Raw genomic sequence first — 26,956 nt, forward strand, 5'->3', positions numbered from 1 at the left:
TCCTCCAAACCTGTTTACTCTGCTCCGAGAGCTGCCGCACCAAGGTGCCGGCGGAACCGCGGCACCGGCCACAAGAGTCACGCTGGAGACCCGTGTGTTTCCTCCACTGAGGATCTTCTGCTCCGTGAGTGACCAGAATTTGTCTGAAAGTGTGGCATCCTCTAGTTCTCCTCGCTGTCACTGACAGCTGCAATCCCGGGATGTTAGCGATTGGCCATCTTGGATCGTTCCGAACCCAAGTTTTTAAAATACTTTAAACAAAAATATTTTGGGCTAGTTAGAATGGTATTCATTAAAAAATCTGGAGACAACAGATGCTGGAGAGGATTGGAGAAATAGGAACACTTTTACATTGTTGGTGGGAGTGTAAATTATTTCAACCATTGTGGAAGACAGTGTGGCAATTCCTCAAGGATCTAGAAATAGAAATTCTATTTGGCCCAGCAATCCCATTACTGGGTATATACCCAAAGGATTATAAATTATTCTACTGTAAAGACACATGCACACATGTTTATCGCGGCACTGTTTACAATAGCAAAGACCTGGAACCAACCCAAATGCTCATCAATGATAGACTGGACAAAGAAAATGTGGCACATATACACCATGGAATACTATGCAGCCATAAAAATCGTTGAGTTCTTGTCCTTTGTATGGCATTAGATGAATCTGGAAACCATCATTATCAGCAAACTGACACAGAACAGAATATCAAACATTGCATGTTCTCACTCATAGATGGGCGTTGAACAGTCAGAACACGTGGACACGGGGAGGGGAGCATCACACACTGGGGTCAGTTGAGGGGGTAGGGGAGGAATGGAAGCAGCAAACCACCTTGCCATATATGTACCTGTGCAACAGCCCTGCATGATCTGCACATGTGCCCCATAACCTAAAGTACAATAAAAAATAAAAATGAAAAAAAGTATTTTGGGTTGGGCATAGTGGCTCACGCCTGTAATCCTAGCACTTTGGGAGGCCGAAGCAGGTGGATCATGTTGTCAGCAGTTCAAGACCAGACTGGCCAACATGGTGAAACCCTGTCTCTACTAAAAATACAAAAATTAGCTGGGCATGGTGGCAGGTGCCTGTAATCCCGGCTACTCAGGAGGCTGACACAGGAGAATTATTTGAACCCAGGAAGCGGAGGTTGCAGTGAGCTGAGATCATGCCACTACACTCCAACCAGGGCGACAGGATGATACTTCATCTGAAAAGAAAAATAAAAGTATTTTGGGTGTTAATCCTAATGTGATATCATTATAAGGGTCATATAAACTTGACACTGCCTGTTGTTGAAGTAATACTACTTTCAAAAGATTCCATCCAGGTGTGGTGGCTCAACGCCTGTAATCTCTGAACTTTGGGAGGCCGAGCTGGGTGGATCACTTGAGGTCAGGAGTTTGAGACCAGTGTGCCAACGTGGCAACACCCTATCTCTATTAAAAATACAAAAATTAGCTTGGGGTGGTGGTATGCACCTGTAATACCCTTGGGAAACTGAGGCAGGAGAATCGCCTGCACCTGGGAGGCGGAGTTTGCAGTGAACAGAGATTGCACCACTTCACTCCAGGCTGGGCAACAGAGTGAGACTCAGAGCCAAAACAAAACAAGATTCCAAAATGTTGAATTTCATCATGTTGGCCAGGATGGTCTCGATCTCTTGACCTGGTGATCCACCTGCCTCGGCCTCCCAAAGTGCTGGGATTACAGGCTTGAGCCACCGCTTCCAGCCAGGACTGAATAATTTTCAAAGGAGGTGGTCATACTTTTGTATCAGTATAGAAAGTTGATACATGTTTGAGACATAGACATAGTTGGTTTATTTTACTTCATCATCTGCCTCTGTCTAACTTATGACCTTCACCTGGAATGTATTAAAAGTAACACTAGATTTTGAGTCTGTCTTTAAAAAAAAAAAACAAGATTCCATGCAACAGCTTAGGAGAAACTTAATTTTCCTTTTTATCTTCTATATAAACAGATGCAAAACTAGCAATAATGTTTTCTAATTGTATAATTTTTGTTTTGAGGGGATAATTTAGCTTTTATTTAGTTCATTTTAGGACTTTTTTTCACTTACATTTACAAAGCATTCTTTTTTATTTTTAGTACAAATCAATCAATAAAAGAATGAAGCATCTTTATGAGAAGTCAGCTTATTACGAACTTCCCCTTTCAAACTTTTCAGCCATTCACAGCAAAGTTACTTACATTATTAGAAAAAAGCACACCTTCTTTCTTTTCCACCCCAAAGTTAACAGGCTCTACTGTCATTTGAGTAATTTATTTCTTCAGTCCCTTCAACTTTGTCTCACTCTTCTCTCCTTTGTGGGGCTTCCTCCACCTCACTTAAGGTTCCCAATGCCCTGTGGTTCTCATTTCCTCTCTTGATTGAATAAAGGAAAAGCCGATACAGTCGTATAAACTAATTAGTTGCCTATGATTGACAGGTAGCATGTCTTGCAGAGAGCTTGGTTTTTAGAGCCAGACCTGGATTCAAACTGCAGCTCTGTCACTTATTAGTTGGGGCCAGGTGCAATTTATAACATCTCTTAGACCTTCATTTTCTTTATCTTTAGAATGTGGATTATAATACCTAACTTTGGGGTATTGAAAATATTAAATAAGACAGTGCATGAAAAGCCACACAGTGTCCTATTTTCTTGCTTATTACTATTATTATTACTGATGAGGTTACTCTTTACTGAAACTTATGCACATTCAAGTATGTTGCTTTGTTTTGTTTGTTATAGACAGTCTTGCTCTGTCACCCAGGCTGGAGTGCAGTGGCATGATACTAGCTTACTGTAGCATCAGACTCCTGCGCTCAAGTGATCCTCCTACCTTAACCTCCTGAGTAGCTAGGATTATAGGCATGTGCCACCATGCCTGGCTAATTTTTAAAATTATTTTGTAGGGACGAGGTCTTGCTAAGTTGCCCAGGTGGGTCTCAAACTCCTGGGCTCAAGTAATCCTCCTGCCTTGGCCTCACAAAGCACTGGGATTATCCTCAAGTATTTTTTTTTTTTTAATTTTTATGGTATCTTTAATTATGCTGTGCAAGACATTTTCCATCCTGAAATGAGTGTTGGCCATCTATTGTCATGTGGACAGTTATTAGAGAAGACAGCAAGTGATCCTCCAGCATTGACTAGCTTTTAAGAGTAATCTGGGATTGGCAGCTGGGGAAAGGGGTTATGTATAGTCCATGGTCTTACTCCCCTTTTTAAAAATTTTCCGTAAGTTATTGGGGGTAAAGGTGGTATTTGGTTACATGAGCAAGTTCTTTGGTATTGATTTGTGAGATTTTGGTGCACCCATCACCCGAGCAGTATACACTCCGCCATATTTGTAGTCTTTTATCCCTCGCCCCTTCCCACTTCTTCCCCCAAGTCCCCAAAGTCCTTTGTATCATCATTCTTAGGCTGTTGCATCATTATAGCTTAGCTCCCGCATATCAGTAAGAACATACAATGTTTGGTTTTGCATTCCTGAGTTGCTTCACTTCAAATAAGTCTCCAATCTCATCCACATCCCTGCAAATGTTGTTAATTCATTCCTTTTTGTGGCTGTGTAGTAATCCATTGTATATAAATACACCATAGTTTCTTTATCCCGTCATTGACTGATGGGGATTTGGGTTGGTTCCACGATTTTGCAATTGTAAATTGTGTTGCTATAAACGTGTGTGCAAGAAACTTTTTCATATACTGACTTATTTTCTTCTGGGTAGATAACCAATAATGGGATTGCCGGATCAAATGGTAGTTTGACTTTTAGTTCTTTAAGGAATATCCTCACTGTTTTCTGTAGTGGCTGTACTAGTTTATATTCCCATCAGCATTGTAGAAATGTTCCCTGATCATTGCATCCATGCCAACATCTGTTTCTTATTTTTTGATTAGGGCCATTCTTGTAACAGTAAAGTGGTATTTTACGGCAGTTTTGATTTGCATTTTCCTGATCATCGGTAATGTTGAGTATTTTTTCATATGTATGTTGGCCATTTGTGTATCTTCTTTTGAGAACTGTCTATTCATGTCCTTAGCCCACTGTTTTCTGGAATTATTCGTTGTTTTTTTTTTCTTGCTGATTTGAGTTTGTTGTAGATTCTGGATATTAGTCCTTTGTCAGATGTATAGATTGTGAAGATTTTCTCCCACTTTATGGGTTGTCTGTTAACTCTGCTATTCCTGTTGCCATGCAAAGGCTCTTTAGTTTGATTAAGTCCTATTTATTTTTGTTTTTATTTCATTTTCTTTTGGGTTCTTGGCCATGAAATCCTCGCCTAAGCCAATGTCTAGATGGGTTTTTCCAATGTTATCTTTCAGTGTTGTCTTCTAGAATTTTTATAGTTTCAGGTCTTAGGTTTAAGTCCTTAATCCATCTTAAGTTGATTTTTGTATAAAGTGAGAGATGAGTATCCAGTTTCATTCTCCTACATGTGGCTAGCCAATTATCTCAGCATAATTTGTTGGAAAGGGTATCCTTTCTCCACTTGATGTTTTTGTTTGCTTTGTCGAAGATCAGTTGGCTGTAAGTATTTGGGTTTCTTGATTCTCTTTTTTTTTCCTTTGGCCTATATACCTATTTTTATACCAGTATGCTTTTATATAGTATGCTTTGAAATCAGGTAATGTGATGCCTCCAGATTTGTTTTTTTTTTTTTGCTTAGTCTTGCTTTGGCTATGTGGGCTCTTCTAAATCTGTGAAGAATGGTGGTAGTATTTTGATGGGGATTGCAATGAATTTGTAGATTGCTTTTGGCAGTATGGTCATTTACACAATATTGATTCTACCCATCTATGAGCATGGGATGTGTTTCCATTTGTTGTGATTTCTTTCAGCAATGTTTTACAGTTTTCCTTGTAGAGGTCTTTCAACTCCTTGGTTAGGTATATTCCTAAGTATTTTATTTTATTTTTTGTAGCAGTTGTAAAGTGATGGAGTTATTGATTTGATTCTCCACTTGGATGCAGTTAGTGTGTAGAGCTACTGATTTGTGTATGTTAATCTTGTATGTGGAAATGTTGTTGAATTCTTTTATCAGTTCTAGGAGCTTTCTGGAAGAGTACTTAGGGTTTTCAAGGTAAATGATCATATTGCCAGCAAACAATCACAGCTTGAATTCTTCTTTACCAATTTGTATGCTCTTTATTTCTTTCTCATATCTGACTGCTCTGTCTAGGACTTCCAATACTGTGTTGAGGAGGAGTGGTGAGAGTGGGCATTCTTGTCTCTTCTGGTTTTCAGAGGGACTGCTTTCAACTTTTCCCCATTTAGTATTGTGTTGGCTGTGAGATTGTCATAGATGGCATTTGTTACATTAAGGTATGTCCCTTGTGTGCCGAATTTGCTGATAGTTTTAATCATAAAGGGATTCTGGATTTTGTCGAATGCTTTTTCTGCATGCATCTGTTGAGATGATCATGTGATTTTTGTTTTTAATTCTGTTTATGTGGTATATCACATTTATTGACTTGGGTATATGAAACCATCCCTGCATCCTTGGTATGAAACCCACTTGATCATGGCAGATTTGTTGAGAAAATTTGAGCCAAGAAGAACAGAGAAACCAAGAGACACAAGAGGATCTTTTACTGGAGCTCCGGCTGATTGTGGCCTCACTGCCCATAATGGCCACCAGCTCTGAACAAAGAGAACATATTGCTTTTGTATAATTTGAGGCAGGAAAACAAGGCAGGAGACAGTTTTCAGACAAAGACAGTTAATCAAGTTTAACAATCTTGGGCGTCCTGGTTATTTGACTTTATAACCTTGCAGCTGAGGTAGGGGGTTGAAAGGTTGAGCAGAGCACCCAAGGAGACCAGAAAAACAGGAATTGCAGAAATATGTGGCAGCTGCAAGCCTAAAGATACGCTTTGGTACTCTTATTTAAGTAGAGAGCTTTGGCTCTACTTTCTCTGAATACGGTTTTTGTGACTAGCCTGGAATGTGGGCTCTGGGATAAGTTTGCAGCTGCAGTTCATTGGTCTAAGCTAGGAGGGTTACCTATTTTTGTTTACTGTGAATTTTCTTAATGAACTAGTGCTAATGTTAATTATTACTTATTTTAATTCTGTCTTTGATTCTCTTTTCCTCTTCTGGGTATCTTTTTGATATGTTGTTGGATTCAGTTAGCTAGTATTTTGTTAAGGATTTGAGAATCTTTGTTCATCAAGGATGTTGGTCTATAGTTTTCTTTTTTAGTTAGGCCCTTTCCTGGTTTTGGTATTAGAGAGATTCTGGCTTCATAGAATGAATTAGGGAAGGTTCCTCCTGTCTCTATCTTGTGGAATAGTATCAAAAGGATTGATACTGAATCTTCTTTGAATGTCTGTTAGAGTTCTGCTGTGAATTTGATGCTGGACTTTTTTTGTTGATAATTTTTAAATTACCATCTGAATCTCACTGACTGTTACTGGTCTGTTTAGGGTATCTAATTATTTGTGATTTAAGCTAGGAGAGTGGTATTTTTCCATCTCTTCTAGGTGTTCTGGTTTATGTGTTTAAAGTAGCCTTAAATTATCTTTTGTATTTCTATGGTGTCAGTTGTAATATCTCCTCTTTCATATTGGGGCTATTTTGATTTTCTCTCTTCTTTTCTTGGTTAATCTTGCTAATGGTCTATCAATCATATTTACCTTTTGAAAGAACTAGCTTTTTTTTTTTCATTTATCTTTTGTATTTTTGTTTGTTTCAATTTCATTTAGTTCTGCTCTGATCTTGGTTATTTGCTTTCTTCTGCTGGGTTTGGGTTTGGGTTTGGGTTCTTCTTCTTTCTGTAATTCCTTGAGGTTGACCTTAGAATGTCAGTTTGTGCTCATTCAGTCTTTTTGATGCAGGGGTTTAAGGTTATGAACTTTCCTTTTAGCACCGCCTTTGCTGTATTTCAGAGGTTTATGTAGGCTGTGTCATTATTGTTGTTAAGTCTGAAGAATTTTTAAATTTCCATCTTGATTTCATTTTTGACCTAATGCTCATTCAGGAGCAGGTTATTTAACTTCCATGTATTTGCAAGGTTTTGAAGGTTCTTTTGGAGTTGATTTTAGTTTTATTTCACTGTGGTCTCAGAGAGTGATTGATATCATTTCAATTTTCTTAAATTTATTGAGGCTCATTTTATGGCTTATCATATGGTTTATTTTGGAGAAGGTTCCGTATGCTGTTGAATAGAAAGTGTATTCTGCGGTTGTTGGATGAAATGTTCTATATATATCTGTTAAGTCTATTTGTTCCACGGTATAGTTTAAATCTATTTTTTTCTTTGTTGACTTTCTGTCTTGATGGCCTGTCTAGTGTTGTTTGTGGAGTACTGAAGTCCCCCACTATTACTGTATTGCTGCATATCTCATTTCTTAAGTCTATTAGTAATTGTTTTGTAAATTTCAGAGCTCCAGTATTAGGTGCATATATGTTTAGATTGTGATATTTTCCTGTTGTACAATGTCTTTTACCATTATATAATGTCCCTTTTTGTTTCTTTTAACTACTGTTGCTTTAAAGTTTGTTTTGTCTGATACAAGAATAGCTATTTCTGCTTGCTTTTGGTGTCCATTTGCATGAAATGCCTTTTTCTACCCCTTTCCTGTTTACTTTTTTTGTTTATTGTTTTTGCTTTATAACTTGTATTTTTGTTTTGTAAGTCCTGTGTCATTTATGCTTTAAAGGGGTTCTGTTTTGATGTGTATCTAGGATTTGTTTCAGGATTTAGAGCTCCTTTTAGCAGTTTTTATAGTGGTGTCTTGGTAGTGGCAAATTCTCTTAGCATTTGTTTGTCTGAAAAAGACTGTATCTTTCCTTCATAAGTGATGCTTAGTTTCACTGGATACGAAATTCTTGGCCGATAATTGTTTTGAGGAGGCTGAAGATAGGATCCCAGGCCCTTCTAGCTTGTACGGTTTCTGTGAGAAATTTGCTGTTAATATGATAGGTTTTCCTCTTTAGGTTACCAGGTGCTTCTGTCTCACTACTTTTAAGATTCTTTCCTTCTTCTTAACTTTGGATAACTTGGTAACAGTGTACCTAGGCAGTGATTTTTTGTGATGAATTTCCGAGGTGTTCTTTGTGCTTCTTGTATTTGGACATCTCAGTCTCTAGCAAGGCCAGGGAAGTTTTCCTTGATTATTCCCCCAATTATGTTTTCCAAGCTTTTCGAATTCTCTTTTTCCTTAGCAGCACCAATTATTCTTAGGTTTGGTCATTTAACATGATCCCAGACTTCTTGGCGGCTTTGTTCATTTTTTAAAATTCTTTTTTCTTTGCCTTTGTTGGATTGGGTTAATTCAAAGACCTTTGAGCTGTGACTTTCTTTCTTCTACTTGTTCAATGCTGTTGCTGAGCCTTTCCATAGCATTTTGCATTTCTAAAGCGTTTCCAATGTTTTCTGAATTTTTGATTGTTTTTTCCTTAAGCTATTTCCTTGAATATTTCTCCCTTCACTTCTATTGGTTTTTGAATTTCCTTGCATTGGGATTCACTCATTCTCTGGTTCCTCCTTGATTAGCTTAATAACAAACTTCCTGTTATTCCCATCCAGTCGCACTGAATATTAAATGTATTTAATAAAGAGATCTTCCAAACAGGATTTGTGTGGGTGACAAGGCTGTTTTATTTCTTGCTTGGGTGTAAGCGGGCCGAATCTGAGAAAGGACAGGTCAAGGGCTAAGGGTGAGAATTCGGTTTATAGGCTGGGGCAATTTTTGGGCGGGGGTGGGGGTGTTACAGAGTAAGATCAGTTACAGTGGTTTCGGGTAGGGGCAAGGAGTATACCTTACCATAAGTTCAGTTACAGTGGCAGGTGGGGTAAGGCAGAAGAGTAGTTAAGATGGTAGGGTGGGGTAAGGAGTATTCACATTATCATAAGAACAGTTAAGATTGCAGGATGGGGTGAGGAATATTCACATTATCATAAGAACAGTTAAGATGACAGGGTGGGGTGAGAGGCTCCTCAAAAGCTCTGCTGGGCAATTAGGGATAACGGGGAACGCAGATGGGGTTGTGGGGGACGATCAGCCGAGGTAGGCAGGACTTCAGACTTTCTGGGTCCAGGCTTGCACATGGAGACCTGACACTTCCTGAGTTCTTTTTCAGGCAAATGAGGGATTTATTCTTGGTTTGGATCCATTGCTGATGAACTAATGTGATGTTTTGGGGGATATTAAAGAGCCTTGTTTTATCATATTACTAGAGTTGGTTTTCTGGTTTCTTCTCATTTGGGTAGTAGGCTCTGTCAGAGGGAAGGTCTAGGGCTGAAGGCTGTTGTTCACATTCTTTTGTCCCTTGAGGTGTTCCCTTTATATGTAGTGTTCTCCCCCTTTTCCTATAGATGTGGCTTCTTGTGAGCCAAACTGCAGTGATTGTTGTCTCTCTTCTGGGTCTAGCCACCCAGCAAGTTTTCCTGGCTGTGGGCTGGTACTGAGGGTCGTCTGCACAGAGTCCTGTGGAGTGAACCGTCTGTGGGTCTCTCAGCTGTGGGTACCAGTGGCTGTTCTGGTGGAAGTGGTGGGGATGCCATGAACTTTGTGAGTGTTCTTAGTTTTGGTGGTTTAATGCTCTATTTTTGTGCTGGTTGGCCTTCTGTCAGGAGGTGGCGCTTTCTGGAGAGTATCAGCTGTGGTAGTATGGAGAGGGACCGGTGGTGAACAGGGCTATAAATCTCCTAAGATTACATGCCCTTTGTCTTCTACTACCAGAGTGGGTTGGGAAGGACCATCAGGTGAGGTCAGAGATAGGCGTGTCTTAGCTCAGACTCTCCTTTGTATGGCTGCTGTGGAGAATGAGGGTGAGATACTCAGGTTACCAGATTTGTGTACCTAGGAGGATTATGGCTGCTTCTGCTGAGTCATGCAGGTTGTCAGGGAAGTGGGGTAAAGCTGGCAGTCACAGGCCTCACCCAACTCCCATACAAGCCAAAGGGCCCGTCTCACTCCCACTGTGCCCCCCACAGCAACCCCAAGTCTGTTTCCAAGTGGTAGGCAAGCTGGGCTTGAAAACTTGTCCTAGGCTACCTGCCTCCTAGCTGAGAAAGAAAAGGGCTTGGTTTTTTCCCCACCTGTGGAGTTTGCATCCAGGATTTGTACCCTTCCCCAAGTTCTGTCCAGGAGGCTTCTTGCCCCATTCAAATTGTCACAGAGTTCGGCTAGAGAGTTCCTTCTCCTTGTAGAGTTTTACCTCCCTTTCCTCTGGCTACCCCTGCCCTGGATCCCTATGGGGCCTGGTAGGAATGGCCTGTTAGGGGACCCAGCGAGCTCTCAGGGCCTTTCTGTTGCTTCTACTACCCCTATATTTCACTCCTCTCTCTAAATTGACTCAGCTCCGGTTAAGGTCAGAAACTTTTCATGCAAATAGACCTTCAGGTTCTCCAGTGAGGGTATGTGTCTGGGAGAGGAGGCTCTTCCTTTCCCATGTCCACAGTTGGGGCACTCACAGTATTTGGGGTGTCTCCCGGGTACTGCAGGAGCAGTCTGCTTCCTTCAAAAGGTGTGCGGGTCCTCTTGGGACTGCTCATTTGTTCTTGCAGTCTATCTGGAGCTAAAATTCACATTGCAGGTTTCCGCACACTGCTCTCTCCAGAGCTGCACTCTAGACCTGCCTCTGGTCCACCTCCGTGTTTTTACCCTTTTTCTTGGTAAAACTATGGAGCTTATTAGAAAGTGTCTCACGAACTTTGGAAACAAAGAGGACTGGGACCCTTTTATCTGGATCATAAATGTAACTTGTTTTAGTCCAAGACTACCATCTGTTTGGGCCCCTTTGTGAGTACAGGCTCTACTCAACATCACTTGGCCTCACAATCATCTGCCCTAAGGTTTTCTTTGCAAATCTTTAGCTTTCTGGAAGTATGATATTTCAACTAGCATTACAATTTTCTTTTAATTAATAGTTTAACAAACTTCCATCCAGCACAGCTTTTGGCTAGCTGCTACACAGGTACAAAAAAGTGTATAATATACAAGACAGATTTTTTTTTAAAGGTGCCACCCAGCTAGAAGGAATCCAGAAAATTAGGATACTTTTGGTCCAGTATACATGTAAGTATGGTTAGTTAAGTATGGTTGGTAGAACAAACAGAATGTATAGATGAAGACTGTGGATTTCAGGCAAAAGACATGAATGAAGTTAGAGAGCAGGGAAAATGCGTGGCTGGTTTTTGTTTGAACTTGGAGTAGGAGTCCTGGAGCAGAGAGTGTAGGAGATAATACTGAAATTTGCAAAAGAGATCATGTCCCTCCTCTGTTCAAAACTTACAGCTTCTCATCTGGCTTCTCATATTATTGAGATAAAAAGTCAGAGTCCCTTTTGGCCTGCAGGCTACAGTGTCCTTTCCGCACCCCAGTTCCCATTTACCATGACTTTCTTCCTTGCTTCCCCTTCTCTAGCCATATTAGTCTCCTTGATCTGGCCAATAGAGATTCTACCTCAGGCCTTGTTTCCTCTGCTTGAAGCTCTCCATTCCCACATGGCTGCATTGCTCACCCCTCTTTTAGGTCACCTTTATCAGAGAGTTCTGTCTTGATCTCCCTATATCATACCCGCTGCCCCACTCCAGCCATTCCCTATTCCCTTTACTTTGCTTTATTTTTCTTAACTGTATTTAGGATATCTGTATGCTTTTATTATTATTGCCTTTGTTTTTGCTTAAGGTGTTATGGAGTGTAGAAAGTGCTACCTCCAAATATGGCATTTGGGCATACTGAATGTTTAAAGTTGAAAGAAATTAAGAAAACCGCAGAAGCAGAAAGGTCCCTGTGTCTTTGTCATTCTCTTTCTCCGGCCTTCTTCCACCTTTCTCCCCTTGAAGCCATGAAAGGAATTCTCTGACCTAAAAGTAGATCATAAGAGCTTCATGTGACAAGTGTCTTCCCTAGACATGGAGGAAAGGAATGAACACACAGAAATACAAAGAAAAATCTGAACAAACAGGACTTGCTAAGTTCCCCTCAGTACCATTAGGTTATACCTGCTTTTTGTGCACTTATACTTCTACAAGACTATCCATTCTTCATCAAACCTAAGCATAAAATAGACAGTTTTCCCTGGTTCTTTGGGTCTTCATTTCTGAAGGCACCTGTGTTGCATAAAATTTTGATTACATAAATTTGTTAAGCTTTTCTCTTATTAATCTGTCATTTGTTATAGGGATGTCAGCTATGAACCTTGTGATGGGAGGAAAATATATTACTTTTTTCTCCCTTACAAGTGTAGGTCCTTGATTGAGAAGATTTTACTCACCATTGTATCCCTAGCACCCAGAACCAGTGCCTGGCACATAGCTTGTATTCAAATATTTACTAGACAAAAAAGAAAATGACTGCAGCAAAAAGGGTGTGAGGGAGGGAAGGAGTTGGATATGGATCCTGTGGTATTTTATGTTCCAGGAAAGGGAATAAAAACTTAACTTATTAGTCGGTAGGTAACCATTGAAGGGTGTGAATTGAGGAGTAGAGGCAAAAGCATATAGTTTAGGAAGATTAATTTGGTAATAAGATGTAGGATGGATTTTTTTTTTAAGTCACATCAACTCACCACCCCTTCCCAATCCAACCACTCTGCCACACAGCTGGAGAAATGGGTGTGCATTTTAAAAAAATAACTGTTAATCTTGAAATAGTTTGACTCATAAGAAATTGCTAAATAGTACAGTAAATGCTCTTTGTGTACTTTTCCCCCAGTGTCCCCAGTGACATTTTACATTACTGTCAAATACAGGAAAATGACCTCATTACTATACTATTAACTCAGGTACAGACCTTAGATGGATTTCATCAGATTTTACATGCACCTATTTGGGGGGATGTACAGTTCCATACAATTTTAACATGTGTAGATATATGTTATTTAATATTTCTGGGTCTGACCTTCTCTAATATCACTCTCCTGGTTCTTGGGCTGCCATCATTTACATATGAATAAAGTGAATTACCTGTTGTTTTATTTTATGTTCTTCTGCATCGTGTTCCATGTTGGTAGATAGCCTTTTCTTTCTACACCAGAGATGCTTTTAAAATTTTACTCCACCAAGATTGACAAATCATATTGTAGTTGTCCTTCAATATAGGTGGAGGATTGGTTCCAGGACCCCCACCCCCACATACACACATGCGAACACACAGACACACACACATACACACACTATACCAAAATCTGCATATACTTAGCCTTGTAGAGCTCAAGTATATGAAAAGTCAGCCTTCTGCTTACACAGATTTCACATACTGGGAATACTGTATTTTCTATTTGCATTTCGTTGAAAACATCCACCTATAAGTGAACACATATAGTTCAAACCCATGTTGTTCAAGGACCAACTAAATATACTAGGTCTTAATTTTATACACACACACACACACGCACACACACACACATATATATATATATACACACATACATACACACACACACATATATATATATAATTGCACTTTAGGTTTGGGGGTACATGTGAAGAACATGCAGAATTGTTGCATAGGTACATACATGGCAATGTGGTTTGCTGCCTCAATCCCCATCACCTATATCTAGCATTTCTACCCATGTTTTTCCTCCCCAATTCCCTACCTCACCACTGTCCCTCCCCTAGTCCCCCCACAGAAGACCTTAGTGTGTGATGCTCCCCTCCCTGTGTCAATGTCTTCTCATTGTTCAACACCTGCACATGTGGTGTTTGATTTTCTGTTCTTTTGTCAGTTTGCTGAGAATGATGGTTTCCAGGTTCATCAATGTCCCTACAAAGGACACGAACTCATCATTTTTTTTATGGCTGCATAGTATTCCATGGTGTATATGTACCATGTTTTCTTTGACCAGTCTATCATCAATGGGCATTTGGGTTGGTTCCAAGTCTTTGCTATTGTAAACAGTGCTTCAGTGAATGTATAAAGCCTGTGTCTTTATAATAGAACGATTTATAATCCTTTGGATATATATCCAGTAATGGGATTGCTGGATCAAATGGAATTTCTATTTCTAGGTCCTTGAGGAATCGCCACACTGTCTTCTACAATGGTTGAACTAATTTACACTCCCACCAACAGTGTAAAAGTGTTCCTATTTCTCCACATCCTCTCCAGCATCTGTGGTCTCCAGATTTTTTAATGATTGCCATTCTAACTGGCGTGAGATGGTATCTCAATGTAGTTTTGATTTGCATTTCTCTAATGACCAGTGATAATGAGCATTTTTTCATATGTTTGTTGGCCTCATGTATGTCTTCTTTTGTAAAGTGTCTGTTCATATTCTTTGCCCACTTTTGAATTTGTTTTTTTCTTGTAAATCTGTTTTAGTTCTTTGTAAATTCTAGATATAAGTCTTTTGTCAGACGGGAAGATTGCAAAAAATTTTTCCCATTCTGTTGGTTGCTGGTTCACTCCAAGGATTGTTTCTTTTCCTATGCAAAAGCTTAATTGTTTCTTTTTCTATGCAAAAATTTAATTAGATCTCACTTGTCTATTTTGGCTTTTGTTGCCAATGCTTTTGGTGTTTTAGTCATGAAGTCCTTGCCTGTGTCTGTGTCCTGAATGGTTTTGCCTAGGTTTTCTTCTAGGGTTTTTATGGTGTTAGGTCTTATGTTTAACTCTTTAATCCATCTGGAGTGAATTTTAGTGTAAGGTGTCAGGAAGGGGTCCAGTTTCTGCTTTCTGCACATGGCTAGCCAGTTTTCCCAACACCATTTGTTAAACAGGGAATCCTTTCCCTATTGCTTGTTTTTGTCACGTTCGTCAAAGATCAGATGGTTGTAGATGTGTGGTATTGTTTCTGAGGCCTCTGTTCTGTTCCATTGGCCTATGTCTCTGTTTTGGTACCAGTACCATGCTGTTTTGATTAGTGTAGCCTTATAGTATAGTTTGAAGTCAGGCAGTGTAATGTCTCCAGCTTTGTTATTTTTGCTTAGGATTATCCTGGCTCTGTGGGCTCTCATTTGGTTCCATATGAAGTTTAAGGTGGTTTTTTTTTGAGTTCTGTTAAGAGGGTCATAGGTAGCTTGATGGGGATAGCACTGAATCTATAAATTACTTTGGGCATTATGGCCATTTTCACAACATTGATTCTTCCTAACCATGAGCATGGAATGTTTTTCCATCTGTGTCTTCTCTTATTTCCTTGAGCAGTGGTTTGTAATTCTCCTTGAAGAGGTCCTTTACATTCTTTGTTACTTGTATTCCTAGGTATTTTATTCTCTTTGTAGCAATCACGAATGGCAGTTTGCTCTTGATTTGGCTTTCTTTACGTCTGTTATTGGCATATAGGAATGTTTGTGATTTTTGCACGTTGATTTTGTATCCTGAGACTTTGCTGAAGTTGCTTATCAGTTTCAGGAGATTGTGGGCTGAGACAATGGGGTCTTCTAAATATACAATCATGTCGTCTGCAAATAGAGACAGTTTGACTTCCTCTTTTCCTAAGTGAATACCCTTTATTTCTTTTTCTTGTCTGATTGCTCTGGCTAGAACTTCCAGTACTATATTGAATAGGAGTGGTGAGAGGGCATCCTTGTCTAGTGCTAGATTTCAAAGGGAATGCTTCCAGTTTTTGCCCATTCAGTATGATATTGACTATGGGTTTGTTGTAAATAGCTTTTATTAGTTCCGTCAATACCTAGTTTGTTGAGGTTTTTTAGCATAAAGCGCTGCTGATTTTTTTTGAAGGCCTTCTCTGCATCTATTGAGATAATCATGTGGTTTTTGTCTTTGGTTCTGTTTATGTGGTGAATTACATTTATAGACTTGCGTATGTTGAACCAGCCTTGCATCCCCGGATAAAGCCTACTTGATCGTGATGGATAAGCTTTTAAATGTGCTGTTGCAATTGCTTTGCCAGTATTTTTTTTTGAAGATTTTTGCATCTATGTTTATCATGGATATTGGCCTGAAGTTTTCTTTTCTTGTCAAGTCCCTGCCTGGTTTTGGTATCAGGATGATGTTGGTCTCATAAAACGATTTGGGAAGGATTCCCTCTTTTTGGATTGTTTGGAATAGTTTCAGAAGGAGTGGTACCAGCTCCTCTTTGTATGTCTGGTAGAATTCAGCTGTTAATTCATCTGGACCTGGGCTTTTTTTGGTTGGTAGGCTATTAATTGCTTCCTTAATTATTTTTAAACTGGTACATTACATTATTTCTTTCTCTTGGTCACCTGTCTACTTAGAACTCCTTTATATCCTTTCTGATAGTAAAATATTTCTACAAGATTGTTAACAGGGTTCAAAGTTTTTCCTTTGCCTACCCAGCCCTACTAATTAGAAATATATTTTTTCTAAGTACCTTACCAATAACTTCAGAATTGAGAATGGTGCCTGGTCAAAGGAGATCAATCATTTAAAGTCCTACTTTGTGTTTGTAAGTTCTTATTTATTCTTTGTGAGTTTTTAAGATATTCTGCTCACCATACTATTTTACTAAAAGCCGACTTTCTTAGTTTTTATATATCATTGGACATATTTAAAGGGATTTCCAAGCCTTCCAAAACAAATTGTTAAGATTAAAATAATATATTTTAAATATTGCAGCTGTGCTGTAGGTATCCTTTTTTTTAAAGATAAGATCTCACTCTGTCACTGTATTTATATATGTGATCTACATGAGATAGATGTGCTATATATACTTCATATACTTATATGTTGCTGATGTTTAAGATAGTAATTGAGGTTATTTAATAGGTTTCTGAATTAATATGCATGCCTTGGTATGAAGTTGAAGAAAAACCAAACTCTGTCTGAATGTACTTGATATGTTTCTTATAGGTTCTGAGTTCTGTTCGCACAGAATGGGACCCACTGGATGTTTGCTTTGGAGCTAAACAGCCTTATCAGATGTTCACAGTGGAGCACTCCATCAGTGTAGACAAAGAGCCCATTGCTGACAGCTGCATCTATGAATGTGTTCGGAATAAAATCCAGTGTGTGTCTGTCACCAGAATACCACTAAAATCGAAGGCCATCAGTTGTTGCAGGAATGTTACTGAAGACAAACTGATTCTGGGCTGTGAAGATTCCTCACTAATTCTTTATGAAACGTACCGTAGAGTGACTTTCCTAGCACAGACTGAACTTTTGCCTTCATTAATAAGCTGCCACCCAAGTGGTGCCATTCTGCTAGTTGGCAGCAACCAAGGGGAGTTACAAATTTTTGATATGGCTCTCTCCCCTATTAACATCCAGCTGTTGGCTGAAGACCACTTACCCAGGGAGACTCTGCAATTCAATAAATTATTTGATGCTTCCAGCAGTCTTGTTCGAATGCAATGGATAGCTCCTCAGTTTGTTTCTCAGAAGGCTGAAGGTAGTGATATCTATGATCTCCTCTTCCTCAGGTTTGAAAGAGGACCTTTGGGTGTGCTGTTGTTCAAACTAGGTAAGTTAAGGAAAGTCGTAAGTAAAGTGTTTATGATAGTGATATAATTAAGGCAATAAAACTATTCTTACAAAATAGATTTTTCTATTTGTCATCCCGTAAATATGTTTGCCTTTTAAATATCCATATAGTTTCCTTTTGTGGATAATTTTCTAACTGTCAAGGGAACATTAGATATTGAAGAATTTGGAAATTGCATTAATTGTCAATCATGATGCTTCAAAAACCCGAACTTTTACATTTGATACTCTCTAAAATAAACTGCACTACTAAATAATTCCTTAAGCAATAGATATGTGAAGATTTTAAAAGGACTTACTTTGTCCATTGAAAAATTCTGTGTTGTAGGAACAGAATAATTTTTCTATAAAAATTATTTTAGATTATTGGTATTTGTTGATTCTCAGACTGGAATTGTGTGAAACAAGAGTTTTAAAATAAAAGAAAGCAGATATTTAGTTAGAATTTGCTGAAGATATTTGTATAACTTTGTTTTAGTTTCTCTTTTGGATAAAAATATTCAAAAGGATAGATATTTTTATAGATGTTGATAAGTTAATATCTATAAAATTATATATTAATGTAGCCCATTTCAACCAAGAGACTTTATTTTTTTTAACTTTTATTTAGGTTTGTGGGTATACATTAAAGTTTGTTATATAGGTACAGATGTATCATGGGGGTTTGTTGTACATATTATTTCATCACACAGGTATTAAGCCCAGTGCACAATAGTTATCTTTTCTGTTCCTCTCCCTTCTCTCATCCTCCTCCTTCAACTAGACCCCAATGTCTGTTTTTTTCTTCTTTGTGCTAATAAAGTATTATCATTTAGCTCTCACTTTTAAGTGAGAATATGCGGTATTTGGTTTTCTGTTTCTGCATTAGTTTGCTAAACATAATGGCCTGCAGCTCCATTCATGTTCCTGCAAAAGACATGATCTTGTTCTTTTTAATGGCTGCATAATAATCCATGGTGTATATGTACCACATTTTCTTTATCCAATCTGTGATTGATAGCCATTTAGGTTGATTCCATATCTTTCCTATTGTGAATGGTGCTGCAGCAAACATTTGTGTGCATGTATATTTTTGGCAAAATGATTTATATTCCTCTGGGTATGTACCCAGTAATGGAATTCCTGGGTCAAATGGTAGTTCTGCTTTTAGCTCTTTGAGGAATTGCTATATTGCTTTCCACAATGATTGAACTAATTTACACTCCCCCTTCACAGTGTATAAGTGTTCCCTTTTCTCCACAACCTTGCCTGCATCTGTTATTTTTTGACTTTTGAATAATGGCCATTTTGACTGGTGTGTGATGATATCTCATTGTGGTTTTGATTTGCATTTCTCTAATAATCAGTGATACTGAACTTTTTTTCATATGCTTCTTGGTCTCATGTATGTCTTCTTTTGAGGAGTGTCTGTTCATGTCCTTTGCCCTCTTTAATTTTTATTTTGCTTTAAATTTTGGGATACATGAGCAGAATGTAGAAGTTTACATAGTTTTATGTGTGCCATGGTGGTTTGCTGTACCTATCAACCTGTCATCTAGGTTTTTAAAGCCTGTATGCATTAGGTGTTTGTCCTAATGCTCTTCCTCTCCTTACTCCCCGACCCCCAATAGGCCCCAATGTGTGCTGTTCCCCTCCCTGTGCCCATCCACGTATTGTGATTGTTCAGCTCTCACTTATGAGGGAGAACATGTGATGTTTGGTTTTCTATTCCTGTGTTAGTTTGCTGAGGATGATGGCTTCCAGCTTCATCTGTGCCCTGGCAAATGCCATGATCTCATTCTTTTTTATGGCTGCATAGTATTCCATGGTGTATATGTACCACATTTTTTTTATTCAGTCTATGATTGATGGGCATTTGGGTTGGTTGCGTCTTCACTATTATAAATAATTTTGTAATAAATGTGTGCATGTGTCATTATAGTAGAATGATTTGTATTCCTTTGGGTATATATTCAGTAATGGGATTGCTGGGTAAAATGGTATTTCTGGTTCTGGATTCTTGAGGAATCATCACACTGTCTTCCACAATGGTTGAACTAATTTACACTCCCACCAACAGTGTAAAAGTGCTCTATTTCTCTATAGCCTCACTAGCATCTATTGTTTCTTGAGTTTGTTTTTTTTTTTTTTTTTTTTTTTGAGACAGAGTCTCAATCTGTTGCCCAGGCTGGAGTGCAGTAGTGTGATCTGAGCTCACAGCAACCTTTGTCTCCTGGGTTCAAGCAATTCTCCTGTCTTGGCCCCCCTGAGTAGCTGTGGTTACAGGCATGCGCCACCACACCTGGCTAATTTTTGTATTTTTAATAGAGACAGGGTTTCATCATGTTGCCTAGGCTGGTCTCAAACTCCTGACCTGAAGTGATCTGCCTGCCTTGGCCTCCCGAAGTGCTGGGATTACAGGTGTGAGCCACCACACCCAGCCTCTTGACTTTTTAATAATTGCCATTGTGGCTAGTGTGAGATGTATCTCATTGTGGTTTTGATTTGCATTTCTCCAATGATAGTAATGATGAGCTATTTTTCATATTTTTTTGGCCACTTAAATGTCTTCTTTTGAGAAGTGTTTGCTTATATATTTGCCCACTTTTTGATGAGGTTGTTTTTTTCTTGTTAATTTGTTTCAGTTCCTTGTAGATTCTAGATATAATGTCTTTGTCAGATGGATAGATTGCAAAAATTTTCTCCCATTCTGTAGGTTGCATGTTCACTCTGATGTAAGTTTCTTTTGCTGTGCAGAAGCTCTTTAGTTTAATTAGATCTTCTTTGTCAATTTTGTCTTTTGTTGCAATTGCTTTTGGTGTTTTCATGAAGTCTTTGCTCATACCTGTGTCCTGAATGGTATTACCTAGGTTTTCTTCTATGGTTTCTATGGTTTTTTTGTTTTACATTTAAGTCTTTAATCCATCCTGAGTTAGTTTTTGTATAAGGAAGGGGTCCAGTTTCAGTTTTCTACATATGGCTAGCCAGTTTTCCCAATACCATTTATTAAATAGGGAATCTTCCTTCCTATTGCTTGTTTTTTTCAGGTTTGTCGAAGATCAGATGGTTGTAGATGTGCAGTGTTATTTCTGAGGCCTCTGTTCTGTTCCATTGGTCTATATATCTGATTTGGTACCAGTATCATGCTGTTTTGGTTACTGTAGCCTTGTAGTATAGTTTGAATACAGGTAGCATGATGCCTCCAGCTTTGTTCTTTTTGCTTAGGATTGTCTTGGCTACCCAGGCTTCTTTTTGTTTCCATGTGAAATTTAAAGTAATTATTTCTAATTCTGTGAAGAACGTCAATGGTAGTTTCATGAGAATAGCATTGAATCCATAAATTACTTTGGCTTTGCCCACATTTTAAAGGGTTTGTTTGTTTTCCTCTTGTAAATTGTCTAAGTTCCTAATAGATGCTGGATATTGACCTTTTTCAGATGCACAGTTTGCAAATGTTTTCTCCTGTTCTGTTGGTTGTCTGTTCACTCTCTTTGTATTTTCTTTTGCTGTGTAGAAGCTCTTTAAAGCGACCTCTCTTGTCAATTTTTGCTTTTGTTGCAATTGCTTTTGGCATCCTTGTCATGAAATCTTTGCCCATTGTCCAGGATGGCATTACCTAGCTGTCTTTCAGTGTTTCTATACTTTTGGGTTTTACATTTAAGTCTTTATTCCATTTTGAGTTGATTTTTATGTATCAACTAACAGACTTTAAAATATAATTTATTATGATGATTCACTTGCCTTTTCTAAGTTTGCATTACTAGCTATACCCTGAAATATATGGTATACTTTAGGTATTAGATTTCTACAATTTAACATTCTTGAGAGAATCTCACTTAGGTTTAAAAAATAAATTTTAATTAACGTACAGTATGGCTACTTGAAAACATAGAAAGAGAAATACATTTTAAAACCCCTTATGGAATTTGGCTCTGTGGTACAAAGTTAGGTTTTTAAAGGCATTGCAGTGTTTGTTAAACAGCTTTCAATTTACTTTGTTATTTTATTGATCTGCTTGTCTCTGAAGTTGAGTACACAAAATAAGTCTAGTGAACATGACTTGATTAACCTGCAAGATATAATGTATACAGTGTGAGACCTATGTTCTTTTCACATAATAAAAATGCAGCTATATCTATTCATAATGTTAATATTCAAAAAAAATGTTTGGAGTCTCATTTATTATGAGATAATCCAGTTATACTTTGCCCAACTACATGTTTAACAGTTGTATGTCTCCATACACAACACTAATTAAACTGGATGTTTGATGTTTCACATATCTGTTAAAACACACACACTCATGCACTCATGCTCACACACATGCACTCTCTTTCTCTCTCTCTCTCTCCCCCCCCAGACCCCTCTCTCAATCTCTCCTTTAACCCTCTAAATTACCCATTTACCTGTCAAACAGAAGGCTTTCTGCCCATGTACACCTAGCTTTTCTTCAGCTTTCCCTTGTGGGCCTACTCACAGCAGCTTTGCAAAAAGCACAGCTTTCTCTTCCTATCTCTAGCACATTTGCCTTCTTACTAAAGTAAACAGGCTCTCAATGTAGGGATTTAGAGGGCTTCCTGCTAATTGCCAGCTTGTAAACTTAATTGGACTGTCTCCCTGGGCACTGTTCCTAAATCAATTAGGCATTGAGTTGGCTGTCACTTCTTTTTCCCAAGAAGGTCTCTTGGAAGAGAATTATCCAATAGAAGTCAAGCATTCAAATGAAAAGGTGATAACTTTTGCAACTGACATTTATCATTTAAATTTTATTTTCAATATGACTCTTAAGTTTTATAGGATAGGGAAATCATACAGTCTTACATGCTCTTTAGGAGATCTAAATATATAATTTCTCAGGAATTTTTAAAGTTTTGTTTCTCATTTTTAATGTATAAAATTAATATTTATTACAAATTATTTTTCCTGGGAAGAGTAGATTCCTTGAAATAGAAGATTCCAACTAGCAGATTTTTTTAAAGAAAACCCAGTTTAAAGAACAGATTTTTCTTATGATCTGCTACTAAATACATCCAAAAAAATTAATATACTTCTTGAATTTGTCAGTGCTGATTCTGGGCATCCATGTGGAATTTTCATGTATAATTCAAGTTACTGCATACATAAACAGGTAGTTACATGTGCAGTTTCCCCACTAGGGAGCATTTATGAGTTTTTTTTTCAAATGCTTGTTATGCAAGCCTTTGGAAAATTTGACATGAAAGGTGTAGCTTACAATTTAAAATTGTAAAGATAGATCGTGGATCATAGTTTAAAATAGAATGCTTTCATATGTAAACGTGGCAGTGCCTAATGCCAATATGCTAAGATTTTTGGAGTTTGACATTAGATAAGGTCAGTTAGTATAATGTTGAAGGAACACTGTTCCAAGGCTAGAGCTTCCATTTCTTAATCTTTACAAGGATCACACAAATGTGTTGGGCATTAAAAGTCCATCATTATTGTTATTAGAAGAATTCAAAGATTATGTCTTCCTTAGGAGGTAATTAGAAGTATCCATTACATGGAAGACAGGAAATACTGTTTTATGGAAAGCTGTATTATTCAGAATCTCTTTATGTGACAATCCCTATCACATATTTCTTCATACATAGACTAAGATTAATTTTAAAAAGTGGAAGCCCTCATTATACTATTGGGATATTAAAGCTTTTTCATTCTCATTAGTACCTTTTCCAACCTTCACTGCTCTCCTTAAACTCACATAATCAGTTCCCTATCCCTCCCAACAGACCATCTCACCTTTTAATGGTCAGTTCATTAAATTTATCTGCTTCTTACCACCCACCCATGCACCCAACCACTTATCAGTATGCACATGTATCTTTCCCTTTCTGTTTAGTGAAAAAGGAGTCTTTCCTTTTGTGCAAGACTGATGCCACCACTGTTTCCTCTGTGGAGCTCGTAACATTCCCTTTGACGCCTTGATTTTGTCAACCTCCCCAGCCCCATCTATCTTGGTACAGCAGCAGATAAACAGGCCCAAGCCATACCATAAAAACAGACTAACAGAACTCTTCCTTAAAATGACTTCCCCTCTGTTATTAATCTCATGTTCACCTTTCTGTCATAGCCAAACTCATTGAAATAATAATGAACATTGCGTTTTCTCTGCTTCTTCATTTCTCACTCCTCAGAACTCTGTGCTGTGGTTGTATCTTCAATGGTCTCTCAGAACTGCTCTTGGAAGGGTCACCAGTGACTTCCTACTTAATAATACATTTCTCTTATGTTGTTTGATGACTTTTCAGCATTTGATCATTTCTGACCACTTCCGCTGTCACAGAACCCTCATCAAACTTGTCCTCTATGATCCCAAATGCAACTTTCTGTCACTTTTTTATGCTCTTTTTTTGCCTACTCATGAAAATGTTAGGACTGTTGAGGGTTCTGTTTTTAGCCCTTCTCTCACTTTGTACAAGTTGAGACTTCGTTTTCAATTTTGTTATTTGATCTCTGACTCCAGCCAGTCCATTCCTGACTCCACATCCACGTATTCACTTGGCTTGCTGAATACATTCTCTTGTATGTACATGTGTGCCTCAGACTCATTTTGTGCAGACATGAAGTCATCTTCTTTCTCTCCAGACCTGCTTTTCCTCTTGGATTCTTCTTTTTGGTGAATGGTACAGTTACTCAGATGGAACGTCCAAGTCAAAAGTTTTTCTACAATCCTTCCTCCCTCCTAATACCGCATCCAATTAGTGACCAAATCCTATTGATATGCACTCATAACATCTCATTCAGTTCAGCCTCACTGTCATTGCTTTAATCTGACCTACTCTGTTTTACCATGATCAAGCAGAGGCCCTTCTGCCTTCCAGGCTTCTCATCCTACTACCCAGTTAATTCCCTGGGTGCTATCCTAGTGATCCTTCTAATAGTACAGATTTGATCATGGATTCTCCAGCTTGAAATACTTTATGCCTTTTGTGGGAACATGAATGGAGCTGGAGGCTATCATACTTAGCAAACAAACGCAGGAAGAGAAAATCAAATACTGTATGTTCTTACTTATAAGTGAGAGCTAAATGCTGATAACTCATTAACACAAACAAATGAAAAGCAAACACTGGGGTCTACCTGAGGGTAGAGTTTGAGAGGAGGGAGAGAAGCAGAAAAGTTAACTTTTGGTTACTGGGCTTAATACCTGGGTGTTGAAATAATCTGTACAAACCTCCATGATATGAGTTTACGTAGCAAACCTTCACATGTACCCCCAAACCTAAAAGTTAAAATAAATACTTTAGTGGGTGATAAGCCCTTTCCTGCCTCTTGGGCTTTATCTCCCCAGCTGAGTTGCACTAGTGTAGCCTCCCAGCCATGGTGTGTGCTGTCACACTCATGCCTTCCATGTTGGTGATGATAGTATTCCATTTGCCTGGAGTGTCCCCACAATGCCCTCATAGAGGTGCAAAGTTATGAGAAGGTTAAATGTTCAAGAGCTAAAACGAGATAATAAAAGCTAACATCCTCACTCTCATAGAATTTTAAAAATGATGGGTAATGTGCGTATGTGTGTGTATGCCTGTGTCTCTTTCTAAAAAATGAACAGTATGATTTTCTTTTAGAAATTTTGTACAAAGCAATTTTCCTCAAGAGTTATTTTCAAAGAGTTATTTCAACATTATACTTTACCCAAGTAGTATTAGACAGTTTATTGCTGGAAATACTAAACACTTCATTAGATGCCTAATCATCTTAAAATTGGATCTCATATCATTTTAAATGAACTTTTATTCTAGACAACATTCTGCTTTCCTCAAACTAGAGTGATGATGAATTTTTAAATCAAGTTTATTGAGGTACAACTTACATAAAATACATTCATTTAAAATGTACAGTTCAGGCCAGGTGCAGTGGCTCATGCCTGTAATCCCAGCACTTTGGGAGGCCGAGGCAGGTGAATCGCTTGAAGTTAGGAGTTCAAGACCAGCTTGACCAATATGGTGAAATCCCATCTCTACTAAAAATGTTTTTAAAAATTACCCAGGTGTGGTGGCATGTGCCTGTAATTTCAGCTACTCAGGAAGCTGAGACAGGAAAATTGTTTGATCCTGGGAAGCAGAGTTTGCAGTGAGCCAAAATTGTACCATTGCATTCCAGCCTGGGCAACAGGAGCGAAACTTCTCAAAAAAAAAAAAAAATTAAAAACAGGTCAATGAGTTTTGACAAATGGTACTACTACCATCATAATATAGAACATTTCCATCATCCCAAAAAATTATCTCAAGGCCCCTTTCAGTTAATTTCCACCTCCCCCAAAGTGATGAGCATTGATCTGCTTTCCATCATTATAGATTCTATTTGCTCATGTCCTTTGCAGCAATATGGATGGAGCTAGAGGTCATTATCCTTAGTGAAATCATATGGAAAACAGAAAGTCAAAAACTGCACATTCTCATTTATAGGTGGGAGCTAAACAGTGGGTATGCATGGACATACAGAGTGGCATAATAGACACTGGAGAGTCCAAAAGATGGGAGAGTGGGAGAGGGCTGAGGGATGAAATACTGCCTATTGAGTACAACGTTCACTATTTGGGTGATAGGTACAATAAAAGCCTAGACTTCATCAATGCAGTATATCCATGTAACACAACTGTACTTATATCCCTAAATCTATGAAGAAACATTTTGTTTTCTGAGACGGAGTCTTGCTCTGCTGCCAGGCTGGAGCGTAGTGGCGCAATCTCGGCTCACTGCAACCTCCGCATCCTAGGTTCAAGGGTTTCTCCTGCCTCGGCCTCCCGAGTAGCTGGGACCACAGGCGCGTGTTGCAACCATGCCAGGCTAATTTTTGTGTTTTTAGTAGAGATGGGGTTTCACCATGTTGGTCAGGATGGTCTCGATCTCTTGACCTCGTGATCTGCCCACCTCTGCCTCCCAAAGTGCGTGGATTGCAGGTGTATGCCACTGCGCCCGGCCAAGATACATTTTTTAAAATAAAAAAATAGTTTTTCCTTTTCTAGAATTCCATAGAAATGGGATCATATAGTAGGTACTCTTGTGTCTTGGTACTTTCACTCAGCGTTACTCTGTGAGAATCTTAGATGTTAGTGTGTATATCTTTATATTTTTTCATTACATTACTGAGCAGTGGTTCATTATGTCAGTATATTTTAGGTTCAGGGGTACCTGTGCAGATTTGTTTTGTAGGTAAATTGCATGTCTTGGGGGTTTGGTGTACAGATTATTTCATCACCCAGGTAATAAGTACAGTATTTGATAGGCGGTTTTTCGATCCTCACCATCCTCCACCCTCAGCTAGGCCCTGTTGTCTGTCGTTCCCTTCTTAGTGTCTATACACTAGAGAAGAATCTAATAGATGCAATAAAAAATGATAAAGGGTGTATTACCACCAAAGCCACAGAAGTACAAACCACCATCAGAGATTACTACGAACAACTCTATGCACATAAACCAGCAAATCTGGAAGAAATGGATAAATTCCTGGACACTTAACACCCTCCCAAGACTAAACCAGTAAGAAGTTGAATCCCTGAATAGACCAATAACAAGATCTGATGAGACAGCAATTAATAGCCTACCAACCAAAAAAAGTCCAGGTCCAGATGGGTT

The 26,956-nt window shown here is 38.5% G+C and overlaps 1 protein-coding gene across 33 annotated transcripts in view; it reads left to right on the forward strand.

The window, feature by feature from the left end:
• Positions 1–26,956, forward strand: part of WDPCP (WD repeat containing planar cell polarity effector) — a 559,060-nt gene that overhangs the window by 208,682 nt on the left and 323,422 nt on the right. For all 33 annotated transcript variants that reach the window (XR_013526575.1, XR_013526576.1, XM_035272444.3 and 30 more), the window contains one exon: positions 16,749–17,358. Coding sequence is in view for 31 of the 33 variants with exons in the window: in XM_035272444.3 (XP_035128335.1) it covers positions 16,749–17,358 (610 nt within the window). In the remaining 2 variants the exon portion in view is untranslated. The remainder of the gene's footprint in view (positions 1–16,748; positions 17,359–26,956) is intronic.

This window comes from Callithrix jacchus, chromosome 14 (genome assembly GCF_049354715.1).
Source record: "Callithrix jacchus isolate 240 chromosome 14, calJac240_pri, whole genome shotgun sequence".
In the NCBI taxonomy this organism is placed as follows: Eukaryota; Metazoa; Chordata; class Mammalia; order Primates; family Cebidae; genus Callithrix; species Callithrix jacchus.